Below are 18,855 nucleotides of genomic sequence, written 5' to 3'. Positions count from 1 at the left end.
GTCAAATAAATAAATAAAATCTTTAAAAATATATATTTATTTATTTTGAGAGAGTGGGCGTGCGCACCCATGTGCCAGTTCAGGGGAGGAGCAGAGGGAGAGGGACAGAATTCCAAGCAGACACCCTTCTGAGCACAGAGCCCAAGGCAGGGCTTGACCCCATGGCCCCTGAGACTATGCATGACCTGGCCGAAATCAAGAGTAGGGCGCCTAACCAACTGAGCCACCCAGGCACCCCTGTCTTTTTTTTTTTTTTTAATTGAGTATAGGTCTCTATGTATTCTGAATACTATGCCTATTCTTGGTTATATACTTTGCAAATATTTTCTCCAGGTCTGTGGCTTGTATTTTAATTTTATTTCACAATAATCTTGCTGTTGTAGAAGTTTTTAATTGTGGTATAAGAAATATTATCAATCTTTTCCCTTAAGGTTTTTATGTCTTTTTCTTTTTCTCTTATCTAAGAAACCCTCCCTAGTCTAGTAGCCTCAGAAAGTTTTTGAAGTTTGCATTAGGTCATTAATCTACACAGAACTATGTTGTATGTTGTAAGTAGTATCAATTTTTTCCGTATGGATTACTCATGGTACTAATATTGGTTTTTGAATAATCTGTACTTTCATCTCTAATTTGTGTGTTTGGGTCTGTTTGAGTTTTTTTTTTTTTTTTCCCATTATTCTGTTGACTTATTTCTGTAGTCATAGAAAACATGCATTTCTATTTTTCTGTGAATTCATTACATAGCCCCTTGGAATGTTTCCCTGCCTTCCATAGTTTCCGTCCGATAAACAGTAGTCTGTGGACATCAGCTGGGTCCCTGATATTGAATCGGTGAGGTGGTCATTAGTACAATCTACCACATATGATTCCAGCTCTCTGCTTTCTGGGAAACGGTACGACTGCATTTCCTACTCTCTTTGCATTTAGGCACAAATATAGGACTTATCTGCAATAGTTTCATTCTTCTATAGAAGCTTTAACTAGAAACTCCAGGAACCAGCCTGTGATTGGCCACATGTTTTAGTCCTGCCTCAGCGATCGTGGAAGCGTGGAGACGGAAATGCCCTGATGGAGCTAGCGATAGACCTAGAGCAGAGCCCCAGGCGAACTTCCGGACATGCAGCTGAGGGAAAAACAAGTCTTCGTTGTCTTAAACCATGGAGGTTTTTAGCACTGTTCATTACTCTAATATAACCTGGCTTGTCCTAACTGATATAGTTAAGATTGTGTCATTTCCAACTTGATGATTGGCAAAATGGTAAATAAGCACCTTGCCTTTGCTAGGAGGTAATGATTATGTTTTAGTGTCTCTCTTTTCACTTCCTTTCCCCCTCTTCCTTCCGATTGTGTCACCCTCAGTGCACTCATACTCCCCAATATCCATGACCTGTCAGACCAATTGGAGCCATTTTGGTATGGCCTGTATGTCCTCCCTCAGCCTGCAGCTCCTCACACAGCCTGTATATCTTCCCTCAAGCCTACGTTTCCTCTCTTTGAGTGTCTACATTTTTAAAGATGATACCTGAAAAGATAAAATCTGTACCTAAGATTTTGTTGTACCTAAAATCTTAAATGATAAAGATTAACTTTGTGACTCTAGAGTGAGGGGCCATCAGTGAAAAGCAGGTTTTCTCAACTTCCTCTTATTATAACATTAGTGTCTACTGACTTGATATACATCTTAGGCTGGCTCCAGCATTAAAATCCATAATTCTTGGGGTGCCTGGGTGGCTTAGTTGGTTAAGCATCCAACTCTTGATTTCAGCTCAGGTCACAATCTCAGGGTCCTGGCATCGAGCCCCGCATCGGGCTCCCTGCTCAGCAGAGAGTCTGCTTCTCCATCTCCCTCTGTCTGCTGCTTCCCCTGCTTGTGCTCTCTCTCTCTGTCAAATAAATAAATAAAATCTGAAAAATAAAATAAAATCCATAATTCTTTGTCGGGTTAATCACATTCACAAATGTGTGTGTTCAGTATCTGACTTATATTTCTGGAATGTTCGGGATAGGAGGGTAAAGATAAGAAGTGGGGGTGGCACTAGGAAGATACTTCCCAGGTGGAAGCATCTTTTTCACATCATCTCTCCACCAAGGACAATTTCCTTTATATTTGATAAGTTCCTCCGAAACATGCAAAATCATCTCATATTATGGTGGCATTGGGCAGTAATGGATGGAGCTGGGGGGGTGGTGGTGAGGAATTAATGCCCAGAGAACTACATTTTTAATTGTTCATACTTTAATGTGGAGTATATAAATCCATTGATTGGAATGTTCGCCTCCTCATACCTAGAAGGTGTTACGTGAGGCGGTGAAAGTTTGATGGTGATGATGAGTAATTATAGAGCATGGAACACAGCAGGCTAATGTGGTGGGCCTACCCTGGAGGCTTTGAATTTGACAGAAGGAGGACACATTACTTCTCAGAATGCAGATGTGAGAAGGAATGTGGTAGCAGGCATCAGCCAAATTCCTATTCTGTAATTTTTAAAAGGCTCCTGGTGAGGGTTACAGACATCCAGAAAAATCATCTCAAGTATCGAAAGGTACATTTATACCTGTAATAGTTTCACTGAAGAATAGCAAACATTTCTGATGTTCAAACGCTTTCTTGCCAAACTTCCTGCTCCTTAAAAAAATGACTGTTGATTGGTTAATTAAAGTTTACATCTGTCTCTTTTTAGGTGGTTCTTTGGAGCAATCAAGAGAACAGATGCAGAAAAACAACTATTATATTCAGAAAATCAGACTGGTGCCTTTCTAATCAGAGAAAGTGAAAGCCAGAAAGGAGATTTCGCCCTTTCAGGTATGGACATTGTTTTGTGTGATTTAAGTGTGGGTTTGAGAGTCTGTAGGAATGAACCTGCTGTGTGAACATGGACAAGTTAATCTGAAATTTGCCTTATTTCTTATTTTCATAAGTACCAAATTAAATCTGAACTACCCAAGAGTAATATAGAAATTAGCAAGCAGTTTCTATCTATGGATAGGAGTCTCTGTAAACAAATACATGCGCTCTGGATATGAAATGACAATCATATAGATCTGGCCGCATTTTCTCACTTTTGTCTTATCTAAGGGACTATCCTTCTAGGGAAATGATAAGCAAAAAGTGAAAACTACACTGTTGTCAAAATTGATCTTTCCCCAATATAGTTTGAGTTTTTGCATTTCATTTGTCTTTGCCCGGTAAATAGAAAATGAATTGAAATGCTGGATGCAATTGCATTTGGTTAACTCCATGACGTGTAAAATTTAGCCAAATGTAGTTAGTTTTCTAACTAAGAGTCAAATACATGTTTACTTTACATTGTCTTAGGAAGGAAGAAACACCTGAGAATTGTCTTTGATAGTTACAGGTGCTTACATGCATGTCTCTGCCTTCAAGAATCTGTTTCTCGGGGCGCCTGGTGGCTCAGTCGGTTAAGCATCCAACTCTTGGTTTTGGCTCAGGTCACGATGTCAGGGTCATGATATGGAGCCCCCACCAACCTGGGTCAGGCTCCACACTCAGCAGGGAGTCTGCTTGAGATTCTCTCTCTCTCCCTCTGCCCTTCCTCCTGCTCATGCTCTCTCTCTCTCTAAAATAAATAAAGGAATCTTTAAAGAATCTGTTTCTTGGTGTATGTTGCAAGGTACAGAACGTCCTTTCTTCAAGACCATCCAGACCATCTGTCATGTGAGACTTTCTCTCCTTACTCTGCTCTGACCTCTGTTTTGTCCAGGCGCATTGTGTGCTATTATCCCCTTTAAAGCGTGCACTCTGTCTAGATATAAACCTTGGGGGAAGGGATTTTGCCTCCCTTTATCCCTGTTGCCCTGCAGTAAATGTTTATTAAACACGATGCCCAGGCACCTTATTTTGTCTGCCTGGCTCAGTGAGCTGAAGTCAGGACAGCCTCCAAGGTGCACCGGGGAAGGAGGCCCTGAGCTCACATGTCCTAGGAACTTTGATTGAACCTGAACTCAGGCCAGACTGTGTGTGTTGGGGACCCATTTGTCTTACGTACACTAGGCAGTCCAAATATCAGGGCAGGTGGATGGGAGCTGGAAAGGATTAAGGGCAGAGGTGTTGAAGCACCTTCTTTCAGAGGCTCCATCCTTCAGCCCCTGCCTCATCCTGCACCAAGTTAATATGGTGTTCTCAAATTGTTTGGCTTCAATCCACCCCTCCTTAGAGGATGCTGTTCTGATTACCATTTTTGAAATGTGCTCCAGTATGATGTGGCACTGACCTTTCTAATCTTGCTTATACCCAAGGTGAAAATAAAATACAATGACTGATACAGGATGGGCATTCGCCAATTAGAATTGAGGCCCCATCAGCCTGTGACTTCATACCAGGGCACACCTGTACACACCCAGGCGGCATACATGAATATTTTATTAGATCTAATAACTTTTTTCTGATCATGACATTGTTATATAAATAGAGAAGCTCAAAGAAGAATAAAAATTACCACCTTCTGAAGATATATTTTTAATATCGAAATACCTTTCCTGGCAAGCTTTTTTTCTGTGCTTCACCTGTAAGTATATTTATTTAAACAAACACACACTCATATTCAGAAAATAAATGGAGATCATCTTGTAAGGAAAAAGAGTAAATATAGATATGTGTATATATGCATATCTATATTTATATATACACACACATATTTGTGTATGCACACACACACACAGTGGATCTAGGCTGCATTTTTCTTATTCTGGCTCTCAGTGTCCTGTGAACAATTTTGCATGTCCTTTCTTATTCTTCTACATCATTATTTTTAGAAACCACATAACCTTCCATTGTATGGGTAATTCATCATTTAATCTATTTCATGTTTTATGTATTTTCATTATTTTTAGCTATCTTGCTGCTAATAAAGTATGATGCAGTGAACATCCTTATAGATAAATATTTGAAGATTTCCATGAGAATATTATACTTAGAGGAAGAAAAACGAAAAAAGTCTTTTGGGAAATCTCTATGCTTAATGATAAGAGATAGAAGAGAATTCCTAATTTAAATGCATCCATGTTTGTTTATTTGGCTTTCCCAATACTTATATGCAAAATTAGGTAATCATTATTTAGCTAAGAGCTAGATTATATGTTTTAGACTAGCATTAAACATAGAGAAGAAGATTTCCATGAGGAAAACAAACTAAAAGTAGAATTGCTTGAGTTATCTGTTTGAATAATGCCCAGGCTGCAGTGACTGTTCTGAACACTTTCTAAGTAGAATATTATGGAACAAAACAGCTTTACAGGCTTAGAACAAAATTATAAGGATATTGGTTTTTATGTGCTGAGAATACTCTAGCGCTTGCTTATGGATTTAGGAAGCTTTGTAGGCCTTGCTTGGAAACCAGCATATCATTATATGTTCTTTTTGAAGGAAGTCAAATGATTTAGAGTCTTTGAAACAAATTATCTGATTGCTGTGTATTCATTGGGGGACAGAGTAAATGCAGACCATTATATTCTACTGAAAGGAAAATTTTCTTATTAGCCAGAAGGAGGGTGATCCAAGAGAAAAATGGGAGGAAAAAGGTCTTCAGTATGTCCACATTAAAACAAACAAATACACCAACAAACAGCCCAACTGCTGACTGTTGATTACCATTGAGGATCTTCAGATATACCATGGATTGATTTCTTAGCGCAGTTGTCCCCTTAATCAGTCTGAATTGATGGTCTTCCAGTTTGCTGACTTGTGTGCTGCCAAAGGAAGGCAAATTATACCCCTTTTCTATCCGTCTTTCCCACATGCGTTTTCCTTAGGAGTATTGTTTTTATTCCTTGCGTGGCATTGGCTTGCGGCTGTCAGAAGAGCTTCATGATGGAGCACGATTTATTGATGCTGGGGCGGGCTGGAGAAGCAGCAGCCCGAGGTTGGGGTGGGTGCTAATTGGCCTGTTGTGATCCTTGTTGTGTCGGCTCTTCTGAGGTCTGAGTAGATCTGGAAAGAGAGTTAGAGCCATGGCACTTCTCATAATGGCAAGACATTAATTAGCTGTGAATTACAGCAGCACTTTTGGATACTACGTATTCTATGTGGTAGCCAGAGAATCTGTCTTCTTTGATGCCTGACAGGTAGTTTCAGTAGCCCTACTGTTATTTGTCACTGGTAGTGAATTGTTTTTCTGATAAAAAATATAAAATTTCGATTGCATGTCAACTTGTTTGGCTATTTTTTGACTTCAACCAAGTCCTTTAAAGACAGTCATTATTGTTATTACCATTAATACTAAGTTGATGTTTGAGTTCTATACACATTTATATTATTGTTTAAAATACACTTTAAAGAAAATACACTTTGAGGGCTAAAACTGAGCTGCAGGTAGGTTTTTCAGAAGAGATTCTGCATTGCACATTGTAATTTTACTTTAGGCAACTCTGCATACAAAAGCCTCCAGAGTTGTAGAGGGAATTCCAGATTAGTCCTCAGTGAAACCCTTTCAAGAGCAAGCGGTAACAGATTGAAGATAGTTGAAAAATGACGACATTGAGGACACGAGGCAAACAAGCTCCTCAGCAGTATTCAAGGAGATGCATTCAGGAGTTGACATCATTTATTTATACGTTTGCTTATTTCTTCAACAAACATTCGGGTGCCTACCATGGGCCAGGCCTTTGCTAGGTGAAGTGCAGTGAAGACAGCAGGGCACAGTCCCTGGACCCAGCCAGTCTTTGGGAAGATTATAAGCTTTCTAGTGAGAGGCGGTGGGGGCAGGGACCCAGTCTCTAAGGAGGAGGGCAAAGAGGTTTCACAGAGGAGGAAGCATTTGTGTTCTGGCCAATTTCTGTTGCCAGGTAGCAGTGTGGGAAGGCAAGTGCACAGGGTTGTATGTCTGTGGGGGTGTGTGTGTGTATGTGTGTGTGTGTGTGCGCATGTGTAGTGGGGATGGAGTTGAGAGGAGAGAAGGAATAGTAGAAAATGAGCCTGGAAAGGGAAGTTGGAGCTACACCGTTTAGGGCCTTGTATACCATGTGAGGAATTTGGACCTTGTTCTACAGGGGGAAGTTTTAGGCAGAAAGTGACCTGGTCTGACCTTCGAGAGCATGTGGAGAAGGGACGAGGTTTACAGGTAATTGTCTGCGGAGGAGTGACAGGCAAACACAGTGGCATCACTTGTCACTGTTTGAAATCGCAGGTGCAAGGTGGCAGAGTTCATCAGCATTCCGCACAGAGGGGCAACGGGACCCAAGCTCAGCTGGTCCCACTGAGGCTCCGCTCAGGCACAGGGCAGCCCCAGAAGCCACAAGGCCCTTCTGTTGCTCAGCTTTTCTTATGGGGCAAGTGTGGGAATTGCCCGAGGACTCACAACAGCAGCTTTGTCTTGGTGCTGAGCAGTCTGGGCTTGGATATCAACTATTTGCCAGGTTGTTTGGAAGTCTCACCACGTATGGGCTTTGGGCATGGTGGAAACTGCAGCTCCTTTTTCATCCAAGGAAACCATGGGATCTCTTGGAAGTGGAGTTTAGGTGCAGCCCCTCCTCCTGATAGAGGGTGACAGTGAAACAGGCCCAGTGGGTCCTTGCCACACAATCAAGAATGAACTCCTAGGGTTCTTCACTAGAGAGTCCTGCTTATCTCCACAGATGACAGCCTGAACCAGGGCAGACGTATGGCAAGAGAGAGTAGGAAAGGGAGGTGAGAAATAATTAGAAGATGGAACTGACAGGAGTTGGTGGCTGATCAGAAATGGGGTACCATCGGGACGCAGAATCTAGGATGACTCTCGAATCTCTGACTTGAGTGAGGGGGGCATAGTGTCAAGATGAGAAATATAGGAGGAGAGGGCTTAAGTGGGAGAGGAGAAAAGACCAAGGCAAGAACGCTTAGAGATGTTTGAGGCAATGCACATATGGTGAACATACAAGTAGCCATTATCTCTCTCTCTCTCTCTTTTTTTTTTGACTTGTTTCTGCTGAATTTGAGCAGAGTACTTACTATGATAAATTTCCATTACAGTGAACATGTCCGTCCCATGGAATATGCACTTATGATAGTTTGTGATTGCTGTGAAGTCCCTTCTTAAGAATATAAGATGGGCCTCTGTAGCGACATATTTTAATTTTAAAGTAAATAGAGATAATTGGAACCAAATCACTGTTTTTGCCCTTCCAAGTAATAGATTACCCTTGATTAAAGTATGCACAAAGGGTAGAAGTGTCTTATAGGAAAGATATCACTTTCTTTTTTTTTTTTTTAAAGATTTTATTTATTTGAGAGAGAATGAGAGAGAGCACATGAGAGGGGGGAGGGTCAGAGGGAGAAGCAGACTCCCTGCCGAGCAGGGAGCCCGATGTGGGACTCGATCCAGGGACTCCAGGATCATGACCTGAGCTGAAGGCAGTCGCTTAACCAACTGAGCCACCCAGGCGCCCGATATCACTTTCATTAAAGGCCCTTGGCTGGGGCGACTATGTGTTTGCTCATTGAGGGTAGCTTTGACGCTTGAAAGTGGCTGGAGTTATCTGAAGCAACTTTCTGAATAATATGGATGATTAACCTGAGTGATGCCATGGATACAAAGTGATACAGCTTTGTAAATATTTCTGCATGTCTTATAAATTAATTCTGAGGGTAACTCAAAGGCTAATGAGAACAGCAGCTTCGTCAGGGAAGATGCTCATCCTTTCGTGTTGACCTTGTGTCTGTCCTTCACATCGAACTTTCATATTCCAAGATTTCATTTACATTCATGAGCACCTCTTTCACTGTAGGTAAAAATGTGCTTCTCAAACTAGATTAGAAACTCCTTGGGCAGAAGACACACACGTGTTTTGCTTCTGTTACTTTCTTCCTCTCTATCTCAACAGTTACCATATCATTTGTAAAGCCAGCAGATGCTCAAACACTGACCTCTTTACCCTACAGTCCACCAGGAGCAGAGATAAGTAAGGCCATTGTCACTTTCTTACACCTCTGAAGTCTGGACCATGCAAGATCACAAACAATCCTATTTGCGGGGCTTCAGGCTTATTTTAGACAGACTATTTCTCACCTTGACAGGTCAGTTGTTTCCAGGTAATGAGACTTTTGTAGACAAGATCAAATTGGACAAGGACATCACTTGTAGTATATGGCCTCTGTCTGTCTGCCTGGCACAGGGTTTAGACCCAAACTCCCTTCCACTGACCACTGAGATACCATTATTATGCCCAGACATCTTGAGATCTGCTGATTCATGCTCATCTGTTGCTGGCCCAACAGCAAGAGTCCGTGTGTTTCATACCAGTCCCCTGAGCCATCCATTCGTTCTTCGTTTAAAATTAACGTGGACATAGTGGCCACAAGAGTGTGTCAACAGTTCTATTACCGTTAACCATGAATGTAAATACAATTGTGTATCTCAAGTAGGAGCCGGTATTAAATGATTGGAAAAAATTGCTCCTTGAATTTATTATGCCATGAAATTTCTATGGATTCTGGGACCATTTTGATATTGGTTAAAGATGTTTTGCTTTTCAAAAAGTGCACGTGCTGCGGAAAGAAATTTTTATGTTAATAACTCCAGTATCTCATATAAAATGTATTAAATTTTAAATATGTTGGTGCCATCTTAGAAAATGCCTTTTAATTAAAGTCATAATTTAGTTGTATTCAGCTTAATTGCAAATATCATTGCCTATAATAACAAGTGGCTTTTTTTGTGAGTTAGGGCATTTCTTAACATTTCTTTTTCTTAACATTACTACTGATAAATTATATTTCAAATGTTTTAAATACTCTATAAAGTTAAATAAACATTTTATTATGTAGTACATATGTATACATACACAGATGCACAGGCAAAGAACCTTTTCTCTAGGGCACTGGCTCCTGGAAAAATCTTCTCTCTTATTGAAAATCTATGACTAACATTTCTAGAAGCCACAGTATTCTTTAGGGGCTTGCTTCTATTTTTTTTCTTCTTCTTTCATTTGTCTCTGAACACCACATACTAGTTCATCTTAATTTTCGCTTCTGGTTTTGCTTACCTTGTTTTATTTATTAAAAAAAAAAAGCCTTTCTGTATGAATATTTTGAGCTATTTGGAGGACAACACAAAAAAGAAATGATGCAAATTATTATTGCTTTTTGAATGTAATGTTACAATAATAAATTCCAGATATTAAATAAATAAGTGGGAAGTTGATAAGTCATGTGGAGGTCGGGGAAACTGCTACCTTTTTGTAATTCATGATGTATTCCATGCTGTTATTTTTTTCATTTTATTAGTTGCCAGATTAAACTGATTATTTACATTTTGTCCCATTTTGTACTTCTAGTTGGAAATAGTGGCTAGCTAAAATTATTTGAGCTAGCATCCTCTGGTTTTATATTCAAGAATATACATAAGAGGGGCACCTGGGTGGCTCAGTCCGTTAAGCAGCTGACTTCGGCTCAGTCATGACCTCTGGGTCCTGGAATGGAGCCCTGCTTTGTGCTCACTGCTCATCGGGGAACCTGCTTCTCCCTCTTACTCCCCTCCACCCCATACTCATGCTCGTTCTCTCTCTCAAATAAATAAATAAAATATTTTTTAAAAAAGAACATACATAAGAGATAAAGAATCAGAGCAGCTCTGTAAATGGAGTCTGTCCATTGATGATTTGTTAGACTCTGGGTAGATATTCTCCCCACTTCAGTGTGAATGTAGATGAACTGACATAGAAGTGGCTGGAACAGATTTTGACTTTCACATCTAATCATAAAGAAGAAGGGGGGATGGTTTGACCTGTGCTCAGTGTGTATTTCTGAGGCAGGATATGCTGCTACCAGGAAACCAGGCAGCCACTGCTGTCCTGAGTGGAATGACTTAGTGGTTTGGGTCTTCCCTTGGCATCCATTGGGTGCCCCCTCCTTCTCTGCATCCAAGTAAGACAGCCACTTCCCGCACAGTAAATGTTATACAGATGGAAGTTGACAGGCAATGATAGTGTGCTACAAACTAGGTGAATTTAACCTTATAGAAAGAGAGAAATGAGAACTCTTCTCTCTTGTAATTGTGTTTTTCATGCATTCTTCTGGTTGAACAAACAACTCAGCATTACTGTCTTGGTTTGATATGCTATCACAAAGTACCACAGACCAGTGTTCCTGGTTTGTAGCTAGCTGCCTTCTTGCTATATCCTCGCATGGCAGAGAGAAAGACATCGCATGTGAGCTCTGGTCTCTTCCTCTCCTTAGAAGGGCCCTATCCCTGCATGAGCTTCCACCTTCATGGCCTCATCCACACCTAAGCACCTCCCAAAGGCCTACTTCCTAATACCATCATACTGGGGATTGGGGCCTCAGCAGATGACTCTGAGGAGGAGACAAGCATCAGTCCATAGCAAGGACTGAATTCTGTTCCTTACTGTCAGCAGGTGTGCCAGGGGGTAGAAGATCCACCTTTCTTCCAGCAAGGCCATGGGGGCTGAACAGTTGCTGAACACTGGCAATATGCTCAGAAGTTAGCAGCCCTGCTGTGCATGCACTAAGGAAGGAAATGTACGCTCATTCAACTGGATGGAGAGGAAGACCTGTGCATATGTTTTTTTTTTTGAAATGCCAAGTTTCTTTTCGTTGAGTATAATGGGGGGAAAATAGAAGTAATGAGATTCTGTATACTCAATAACAAACTTTCCCAACTTATGTTTCAGCACGTTAAGTCTTTGATAAACTGAAAATGACCCATAGAACAGGTTTAGGGGTTAAATGCATTTGAAGAACACCTCATTGCCTCTGCCCTGACTCGACAAAGCACATGAAAGTCTTAGAAGTCCTATAGCAAAGAAACTTAACTTTTCAACCCAGAGTTTCCCAAACCACTTGATTAGAGAATCATTTCTTTTTCTGTAAGATATGGTTTGGGAAAAAAATCCTAGTATAAGAGATGATAAATGGTAAGCTGAAGATGTACAGAAAACTCATCCTTTGGAGACATATTCACTAAAAGGAACAGAAGAAAATTTTTGAAAGCATTTGATTTGCAGTTATAAAATTCAAGAAAATACAAATTCCAAGAAATTAGGCATAAAAAGCAGCACAAAAGGCAAAAGATGGAGATAGCAAACAGCAAAGTTGTCACCTTAGGGATGTAAAGAGAGACTTGAGATGCTCTCAGACACAGAAGAAAAACGTGAAAATTTGTGAGGGCAGATAATGTGCAAACAGGAGACTTTTCTTGACATTTATAAGAATAATTAATTGGAAGCAACAGTTAAATATGTAGTAGAAGAAAACTTTCTTGAGTTAAAAAAGAAAATCTGTGCTTGTCGATTAAAAGGGCTCACATTGTTGCATGTAAAAAGATCCGTACCTAGTGTGTCTTTTCAGAATAATTTAGTATTGGGGTAAACGAAGAATTCTGTGAGCATCCAGGAAAAAAATAATTTCAAAAGAATGAAAATTGAGTTGGTTTTAGAATTCTTTTCCACACCCTTCTTTTCCCACACCAAAACTCAATATAAACATTTTAAAAAAAAGAAAAATTCACCACTGATGAAAGACTAAATAAATAAATAAATAAAAGCCCACAATATCAAGTCTTTTTCCCCTGAATCTTATTGATAAAGTTAAAAAGGTAACTGTATACCTTCACTCCAATTGACCAGTTTTAATACTTTGTGACATTCATCTTCTCTTCATCATTCATATATTGATATATGTCTCTTTATATAGACATTTATATAGAAGTTGCAGATATCATGTTACTTCACCTTTAAAAACTTTAGTATTAGTATGTATGTCCTAGGAATAAGGATATACTTTTATATTACCATAATACCATTATTAAACTCAAGAAATTTCACACTGATGGAACAATATTATCTATTATAGAGTATATACTCAAATCTCTCCTAATGTCCCTGCTAGCTCTTTGTTTATTTATTTGTGTTTTGATGCAGTAAAGAATTATGCGTTGCATTTGGATATTGTATCTCATTAATCTCTGTTATCTAGAAGAGTCAAAGCCTTTGATAACTCTCCTTTGCATACCCCATAAATTTTTATCTACCTTGACATTTCAGCCCTTTATAGTACTGCTCAAGGCCATCTCCCAGCCTAATCTTTCCTATTCTCTGTAGTCAAACTGTGCTTCCTACAAGGTGAACACCAGCTATTACATGACCATGTAATTGGTCATTGAACTTCCCCTCTTCCTAACCGTGTTTTTTTTTTTTTTTTTTACTTTCTGAAATGAGCAAAGTACTCAGGACTTAGCACAGTGTCTTGCATGTAGAAAATTTTTTTTGATAGATGTTTGTTTACTAAAGGTTGAATCATTTGAAGAGTTTGCTACTAATTTTTTTCTTGCCTCGCTTTTTTCTTCTTTTTTTTTAAAGATTGATTTATTTATTTGAGAGAGAGAGTGAAAGAGAGAGAGCCAGGGGCGGGGAGGCACAGAGGGACTGAGAGACAAGCAGACTCCCTGCTAAGAGGCTTGATTCCAGGCCCCTGAGATCATGACCTGAGCCAAAATCAAGAGTTGGACATTCAACCGACTAAGCCATTCAGGTGCCCTTCACTTTTCTTTATATAGAAAAGCAATTTTAAAAAATATTGGGAGGAATATTTATTTTGAACTATTTTTAATCATTTATTCATTGATTTATTCATTCACCCATTCATCATGAACCTTTCTTTTGTGTATGTTATGTGGCATAATTGTATAAACAACTAGCTCACACTATAACAAGCATTTGATTATTATGCATATAAAGCACTTATATGCAAAGTGCATTTAGCACCCAGAGAAGAGAACAATTATTTCCTGGATTTAGAAGGGAGGCAATCAGGGTACCTGGGTGGTTCAGTCGTAAAGCGCCTGCCTTCGGCTCAGGTCATGATCCCAGGGTCATGGGATCGAGCCCCGCATCTGGCTCCCTGCTCCGCGGGAAGCCTGCTTCTCCCTCTCCCACTCCCCCTGCTTGTGTTCCCTCTCTTGCTGTCTCTCTCTGTCAAATAAATAAATAAAATCTTTAAAAAAAAAAGAAGGGAGGGCATTACAGGGAATGAGACAGCAGTCAACACTACCTAATAGTGAGTAGAAGTAAGTGGAAAATAGTGTGCACAAAATTAATTTTTTTGTTCAGATAATGGCCATTGTTAAGAACCTTTCTTACTTTGAAAAAAATCAGATGATGCTCCTTAGATGAAAATGGGAATTATTTTGAGCACTTTGACAAAGTAGAGATCTGTAAATCATTCATCCATTACTACCTGTATGCTTGAATAACTATCAAGGTAGTAGACTGTATATATTATAAATGTGATCATGATCAAGTCAATATGAGTTTTATTTTTGAATAGCAAGCCAGTGCCTGAACTGAGATTTGAACCCAGGGCTCTCTAGATCTTGGACCCAGATAACATATAAACTTAATGATCTCAAACTGGGACAAAGGGGAAAGATCAAAAGAAAAGTTGAGCAGTGGAAGACAGCAGGAGGCAAAGAGAAGAACATTTGAGAAGGCGTGATGTTGTTTTGGATCGAACAGGAAATTAATCTTGGCTCTGGAAATGAGTCAGTGACCCACAGGCCTTTTAACTCTTCCTCTTTTCCACTGAGCATTCTTGTCTTGAGCATTCTCGTCCAGTTTATACTTCAGGGAATAACTAAATGTTTGCATTTCAAGGCTGCCTGATTCTTAAATTAAGCATCTAAACGATTTCTTTTAGTTACTCTTAAGTGGCAAAAAAAATATTTGAAAAAATCCTGTGGAAAGAATCCTGAAGAAACCTAACCAGCATATTTCATCTAGTGTTTATACAAACAGAGACCCTGTCTACAATGCTGAATGCTTTATGTCTATCTTTCTTTTAAAACCAAAACACTATGCTGGCTTCTACTTTCTGCTTACACTCTTTACAACTATGGGTCGTTGGAGGGCTTTCAATCAGACCCTTGCTTTGGGGCTTTGCTCCCTCTTGTGGCACGTCAGGAGATAACATGCCATTACAGAAAATACAGGAGATTTTTGTTTTGTTTTTGTTTTTAGGTTTCATGACCCATTAATTTATGGGAAGGGAAGGAATATCTGATTTTAGTTGAAAACAAGTTTGCAATTTTAAAATATCTTCAGCAGCCTGTGCTATAAATGGAAACACATCCTACTGCAGTAATTTTACTTTATTCATGTCAAAAAATTGACCAAAGTTTAAATTTTCTTAATGATGAAGATATCTAGTTACTATGTGGTGATAGTTACACAAAATGTGTTCATGATGTAGTAAGTGAGTGAAATAAATACAGTCCAGTTTAATAAATTAATAGCTCTAATTTTAAACTATGTATTTAAAATGATATATGCATATTAGCTACTTTATAACTATTTATCAGCATCGCATCAATCACAAAGTCATTTCTAATGCATTTTAGAAACGTGCTTTGCATTATGTTATTAGAAACTTTGGCACAGGAGCTACAATCTGAAAAAGTATTCTGTTGTCTTAAAAGTCTATGCGTGGCAGGTACTAAATTTATTTTTCTATTTGTGTTAGCAGGACAGGAACTTTCTTTAAATCCCTTCTCTCTGCAGAACTAGCTCCTTATCACCTTCAGATGCTTTAAAAAATGTTTTGCTAGAAGTAAAATATGGAGGAGGCAAAAGCATTAAAGGAGAAAAATGAAAATTATATTCCTATTTTTATATAATTTTAGTAAGCATCATTTTCGATTTATCTCTTATGTGTATAATCCTGAACAAAATGATAATCCAGGCCTTCAGGAACTTGTGATTCATCCATCCATCCATTCATTCATTCATTCAGTCAGTCAATACTTGTTTAATGCCCATTATGTGCAGTTAGTATTCAGAGGGCTGAGCTACAATGGCAAACAGTCTCTGCCCTCATGAAGTGTACACTCTAGTCGGCAGTGGGAGAGAAGTGCCAACTAAATATAAAAGACACGCTTATATAGGAAAGATATCTGTAGATGTGCTGTGTTACTCTGGTTTCTACAAGAGTAAGCAAATAGTTGAAATCAAGGAAAACACTTTGTTTTACTATACAGAATAATGATGGATTGGAGTAGAAATGAGAATTGCTTCTTACAATGGCAGTTTGAAAGAAATCTGGAAGCAGAATTTTATGCTAAGAAAATCTAGGCTGGGAAGATGAGGTCATCAGAGCTTTAGTTGGATTCTCCCATTAAAAGTATTACAGTTTATGATTATGAGCTCTGTAGCCTCGTTGTTTGGGTTTGGATTCTTCCTCTTATACAGTGTGGCTTTGGGCAAATCACTCAGCCTCCCTGTGCCTCAGTTCCCTCTTCAGCAAAATGATGATTAAAAATAGTATCTACCAGCGCACCTGGGTGGCTCAGTTAAGCGTCTGCCTTCGGCTCAGGTCATGATCTGGGAGTCCTGGGATCCAGCCTCGCATCGGACTCCTTGCTCAGTGGGGAGTGGGGAGTCTGCTTCCCGCTGCCCCCACCCCCCACCATGGCTCATACTCTCTCTCTCAAATAAATAAAATCTTAAAAAATATATGGTATCTATGTCTTGGTGCTGTTCTTTGGATTAGATGAGTTAATATAGTACAGGAAAAGTACTTAGGACATTGCCTGGCACAATGCAAGCAATATATTTGCCATTGTCATTAGCATTCAAACCGGAGCAATAATGAGCCCTCAGACTATTTGGTCCATCATGGCCGCTTGCTGTCTAGGCATAACAAAGGGACCGTGAAACTACGTTAATTGCTGTGTGGGATGAACCTAAGAAGATACTGGTTTTATTCTTTTCTCTTTGAAATTTGTGGTGTAGTTTCAGCATTTTGTTTTGCTGGTTTTGGTAATTTAGGTTGTAAAAAACAAGGATTAGGTATAATAATGAAGCTGCTTTCAAGGGTGGGAGGGATGCCCAGCGAATAGGGTAGAATCTCAAGTATCAAGCATGTTTACCATCATATATAAATATGTATAACCTGCCACGTTTCCCTGGGTGGGCCTCTGTCACAATGCCGTACCCCCAGGATTTTCACATTTCATCTAACTGTTTAAGTTTGTGTCTTAGTTTTCTCCTTCAGGAAGTAGAAATCATAATTTTTCTCCACCACATTCAAATGTTGCAATGACTATATTTGTTACTGTAAAGCTCCTTGCTAGAACAGTAGAATTAGAGAATTTGAACTGAAAAGGACTTTAGGATCATCTAGTCCAAACACTCATTTTATAATTGAAGGAATTGGAGGTCAGATAGAAGTTACTTGGCCAAGGTAACACAAGTAGGTATGAGCAAGGTGTAGCTACCTTCAAAATTGGATCTTTTGACCTCTTTTAAATATTACTCAGAAATCATGCTGCTTTCTTTAAAGCTAGTTTTTGCCCCTGAAATTTGGTGGTTTACTCATTTGCATGAGTAAATTTGATTGTGCTTGGCGAGGCTCTGTCCATGGTACCAGGCCTAGGTTCAGCGCCATGTAGCTTTCATTCTGGGGTTCAGGCTGGGGGAGCCCAGCGGCTGTCTGGGATAGGGCACTCTCAGGGTGGAGAGCAGAAGATGGGGACAGGGCAAAGAAGAGGAGGGCAAACTATTCCGACTATTTAAAGCTTCTGCTAGGATGTGGCATAGGTGTGTTTGCCCCCACACCAAAGGAATCACATAGCTACGTGCTAAGTCAGTGAGTTGGGGAAGGATGTTACATCTATTGGAAGCCATGGCAAAGGCCAAGAAAGAATGATTCATTGACATGCCTTATATAAATAAATGCAATTGAAGGGCTCAGAATCCAGTAGAAGAGGTGCACCGTAAATATTGAAGGGGTTCAGGACTGGTCCTCCCCTCCCCCCCGCCCTGAGTGTGCCACTTTGGCATGTGGATTATTTTGAGCTGAAGGCACCTGAGACTCTGCAAGCTCAAGAGAAACTTTTGTCCCTCCCTTAAGCACACAGAAGAATCTAAATTAGGGCCTTTCCAGAATATGGGTTATTAACAAAGATACATTTTATCTGTGTGACCCATCTGTATGGCAGGGCAATCATCTAATTACAAAACATCTGCTCTTCTTATAACCCTGTGAAGTACATTTCTTTCCTCTGAAATCCCAGACCCCTACCCCCTTCTCTTTAGTTCAGAATGACATATATACCTCATTTAGCTTCGCTGTCTTTGGAATTTCCATGTGTGTGTGAATTCCCCATATGTAGGCTTATATTAAATTTGTTTTTCTCCTGTTAATCTGTCTCATGTCAATTTGGTTCTTAGTCCTAGAAGGACCTTTGAGGGGATAGGAATTCTTGCTCCCCAACAATATATGGGGGCAACACTGTGGAATGAATTCAATAGCAGAAGTCAATGTACAGTGAGATCCGAAGGACCAAGTGAGCCACTTCGCTTGCTTAGACCAGGAGGCTTAACAGAGGAGGAGATGCCTGGGCTGGGCCCTGAAAAAAGAATCTGTCTCGAATACAAAAATAGAATGGCATTCTAGTTGGAGTTTACAGTTTGTACAAATGCACAGAAACGGGAAACTGCATAGTGCATTTAGGAAACTAAGATAAGTGTTTAAACCTTGAAGATAGGGTGCAGCAGAGAACTGTCTTGAGGTGTCTGAACTTAGGCAATGGGAAACACTGCAAGAGCTTTCAAGAGGAGAATGACGAGTTCAGATTTAGGTTTTAGAAGACTATTTGGGTGAGTGTGGCAGAAGGACAGTGATGCTGGGGACAGGGAAAGCAGTATCTGAGCTTACTGCAATAGTCCGGGAGAGAGAAATTGAGGGGCACTTCCCAAGGTGGTGGTGGTGGGGAGTATAGACTGGCAGGCGTAATGCTCAGTCAGAGATGAGAATTCTGGAGGAGAGAGGAAACCAGGGTGACCCCAAAACCTCTAGTTTAACTGGGTTTCAGGATGGCAGTGCCATTCACTGAGATATAGAGTATTCCA

General features: G+C 39.8%; 1 protein-coding gene across 1 annotated transcript in view; it reads left to right on the top strand.

The window, feature by feature from the left end:
• FRK (fyn related Src family tyrosine kinase) overlaps positions 1-18,855 on the top strand; it is a 98,930-nt gene that overhangs the window by 52,158 nt on the left and 27,917 nt on the right. The window contains exon 2 of the mRNA XM_034990334.1: positions 2,682-2,803. Coding sequence (XP_034846225.1) covers positions 2,682-2,803 — 122 coding nt within the window. The remainder of the gene's footprint in view (positions 1-2,681; positions 2,804-18,855) is intronic.

This window comes from Mirounga leonina, unplaced genomic scaffold, assembly GCF_011800145.1.
Source record: "Mirounga leonina isolate KUSES-001 unplaced genomic scaffold, KU_Mleo_1.0 Mir_53, whole genome shotgun sequence".
NCBI classification, from domain to species: Eukaryota; Metazoa; Chordata; class Mammalia; order Carnivora; family Phocidae; genus Mirounga; species Mirounga leonina.
This window is presented reverse-complemented; position numbering and strand designations above follow the sequence as displayed.